The sequence below is a fragment of the Corvus brachyrhynchos genome, unplaced genomic scaffold (genome assembly GCF_000691975.1).
Source record: "Corvus brachyrhynchos isolate BGI_N302 unplaced genomic scaffold, ASM69197v1 scaffold617, whole genome shotgun sequence".
NCBI lineage: Eukaryota > Metazoa > Chordata > Aves > Passeriformes > Corvidae > Corvus > Corvus brachyrhynchos.
In genome coordinates this window covers 74,776-77,875 of record NW_008239062.1, presented here as the reverse complement: position 1 = coordinate 77,875, position 3,100 = coordinate 74,776, and the positions used below count along the sequence as shown (strand labels likewise).

Genomic DNA, 3,100 nt, shown 5'->3' with positions numbered 1-3,100 from the left:
AAAAATCCCCAAAAAATCCCCAAAAAATCCTCCAAAAATCCCCAAAAAATCCCCCAAAAATCCCCAAAAAATCCCCCAAAAATCCCAAAAAATCCTCAAAAAATCCCCAAAAAATCCTCCAACAAATCCCAAAAAATCCCCAAGAAATCCCCAAAAGTCCCGCAAACCCGGCAGCCCCCGTGGCACTCCATACCCATGTTCTGGATGTCCTTGTCCCCGCCGTAGTCGGTGATCTTCTTGCCCAGGTTGACCAGCACGTGGTAGCGCGTGTCGTCCGTCTGGCCCAGCAGCAGCTCCACCTCCTTGCGCCGCTCCTTGTCCCGCAGCTTCTCGTTCTTCAGCACGGCCAGCACCTCGTCGGCGGCCCCACACAGGATATCCCGCGGCTGCCAACGGGACAGCGCCCCGGGAATCCCAAACCGGAACCTCCGCGGGGGTTTCCGAGCGCCCGAAGGCGGCTCCGCGTGGGAACGGCGCCGAACCGGCGCCGACGGGGAGGAGAAAGCGAAGGGCAACTCCTCGTGGTGGCCGTGAGGGAAATGGGAGCTTCCCGGATCGCTGCAAGGGTTCCTGGCCAGGCTGGATGGGGTTTGGGGCAGTCTGGGATGAGCTGTGGTGGGGTTTGATGGGATTGAAGGGTTCCCTTCCAATCTAAACCGGTTTGGCATTCCGTGTCCTGGTTTAGATGGGATTTTGGGAAGAAATATTGGATGCCCCTGGATGCCTGGAAGTGCCCAAGGTCAGGCTGCATGAGGATTGGAGCATCCTGGTCTATGGAAAATGTCCCTGCCTGTGGCAGAGGTTGGATTTAGAGGATCTTTAAGGTCCTTTCCAACCCAAACCGTTCTGCAATTCCATGCCCTGGTTTAGATGGGATTTTGGGAAGAAATATTGGATGCCCCTGGATCCCTGGAAGTGCCCAAGGCTGGGCTGGAGCATCCTGGGATAGTGGGAGGTGTCCCTGCCCATGGTGGGACTTGATGGGTTTTAGCCTCCCTTCCAACCCCAACCATTCCAGGATCCTATATCCTGGTTTGGATGGGATAATGGGAAGGAATTCCTGGCTGGGCTGGAATTCCCAGAGCAGCTGGGGCTGCCCCTGGATCCCTGGAAGTGCCCAAGGCTGGGCTGGACGGGGCTTGGAGCACCTTGGGATGGTCCCTGGCCATGGTGGGAATTGATGAACTTTTAGGTCCCTTCCAAGCCAAACCCATCCATGATTCCACATCCTGCTTTAAATGGGATACTGGCAACAAACCCTGGATACTCCCTGGAATCCCTGGAAGTGCCCAAGGCCAGGCTGGACAGGCTTTGGACCTCAGATCCAGCAGAAAGCTGAGGTGGAACCGGCTGCTCTTTAAATTCCCAACCCCACCCCGGCTGGGATAACAGGGCTGCATTCCCCCATCCAAGGGCTGCATTCCCATCTCCCAGCGCTGATCCCAGGCTCACCTGATCCCCCAGGGCGGCCTGGATGAAGCTGAGCAGGACCTCGTAGGTCTCCCGGGTCTCCTTGGTCTTGGGTTTGTAGATGATGCCGACCATCTCGTCGATGCCCTCGGAGAGCAGCGTGTACCCCTTCATCTTATTGATGTCGTGCCTGTCCTCATCCCGCTTCCTCCTCCTGGGAAAAGGGGAAAACGGGAGCCTGAGGCACTCACAGCCCCGATCCCGCTCTTCTCCAGGCCCTTTCTTCCCAAACTAAAGCAGAAAAACCCATTTCTTTTCATTTTTCACGCCCATTTTTCCAAGTGTCTCTGCGTCCAGAGGCTCTGGGTTTCCCACCTCCAAATATTCCCAAAATCTTGAAGTGGAGAAGGGAAAGTCCCAGACAGAGCTCAGAGCCCCTCGCAGGGCCTGAAGGGGCTCCGGGAGAGCTGGAGAGGGACTGGGGACAAGGCATGGAGGGACAGGACACAGGGAACGGCTTCCCAGTGGGAAAGGGGAGATTGAAATGGGATCTTGGGAAGGAATGAGGGTGGGGAGGGGCTGGGCTGGAATTGCCAGAGAGTTCGCAGAGCAGCTGTGGCCGCCCCTGGATCCCTGGCAGTGCCCAAGGCCAGGTTGGATCCGGGACAGTGGGAGCTCGATGGGTTTCAAAGGCTTTAAAATCCCTTCCAGCCCAAATCATTCCCTGAACTGGGCACCAGGAAAAGCAGCGTTCCTGGGAAATTGGGTAACAGGAAAAGCAGCTTTTTTTGGGATATAGGGCACAAGGAAAAGCAGCTTTCCCAGGGAAATTTGGGGCCTGGGAAAGCAGCTTTCCTGGGAAATTTGGGGACCTGGAAAAGCAGCTTTCCTGGGAAATTTCGGACAAGGAAAAGCAGCTTTCCCAGGGAAATTTGGGGCCTGGGAAAGCAGCTTTCCTGGGAAATTTGGGGACCTGGAAAAGCAGCTTTCCTGGGAAATTGGACATGAGGAAAAGCAGCTTTTTTTGGGATATTGGGCACAAGGAAAAGCAGCTTTTCTGGGAAATTTGGGGATCAGGAAAAGCAGCTTTCCCGGGGAAATTTGGGAACCAGGAAAAGCAGCTTTCCTGGGAAATTTGGGGATCAGGGAAAGCAGCTTTCCCAAGGAAAATGAGGAACCAGGAAAAGCAGCTTTTTTGGGGAAATTTGGGGATCAGGGAAAGCAGCTTCCCAGGGAAATTTGGGAACCAGGAAAAGCAGCTTTCCCAGGGAAATTTGGGGGCCTGGGAAAGCAGCTTTCCTGGGAAAATGAGAAGTCAGGAAAAGCAGCTTTTTTGGGGAAATTTGGGAACCAGGAAAAGCAGCTTTCCCAGGATCCAGCATCCAACTCCATCCCAGAACCCATCAAGCAGAACCCCCCCCGAGCCCTCCCACCTCTCCCACAACCCCATCCCATCCCGAGCTCCGAGAATTCCCGGTTTTCCCGCTCACTTGGCCCTTCTCTCCTCCTGCATCTGGGGCTTGGTCCTCTGGGCCTTGTCGCCCATGCGGGTCCCCTCGAGCTTCCCCACCAGGGACAGCACCTCCCCCGTGGGCTCATCGCGGCGCGTCCGGTCGATCAGAGAGCGGTCAGCTTGGAGCACGAGGTTGGAGTTCTGGGGGGAAAAACCGGGAAAACGGGGGGGAAACGG

The 3,100-nt window shown here is 55.8% G+C and overlaps 1 protein-coding gene across 1 annotated transcript in view; it reads right to left on the bottom strand.

The window, feature by feature from the left end:
• Window positions 1-3,094, bottom strand: part of SNRNP200 (small nuclear ribonucleoprotein U5 subunit 200) — a gene marked incomplete at its 5' end in the record, with an annotated part of 78,572 nt that extends 75,478 nt beyond the window's left edge. The window contains 3 exon segments of the mRNA XM_017739196.1: window positions 194-386; window positions 1,453-1,624; window positions 2,901-3,094. Coding sequence (XP_017594685.1) covers window positions 194-386; window positions 1,453-1,624; window positions 2,901-3,094 — 559 coding nt within the window.
• Between the last annotated feature and the right edge of the window lie 6 nt (window positions 3,095-3,100).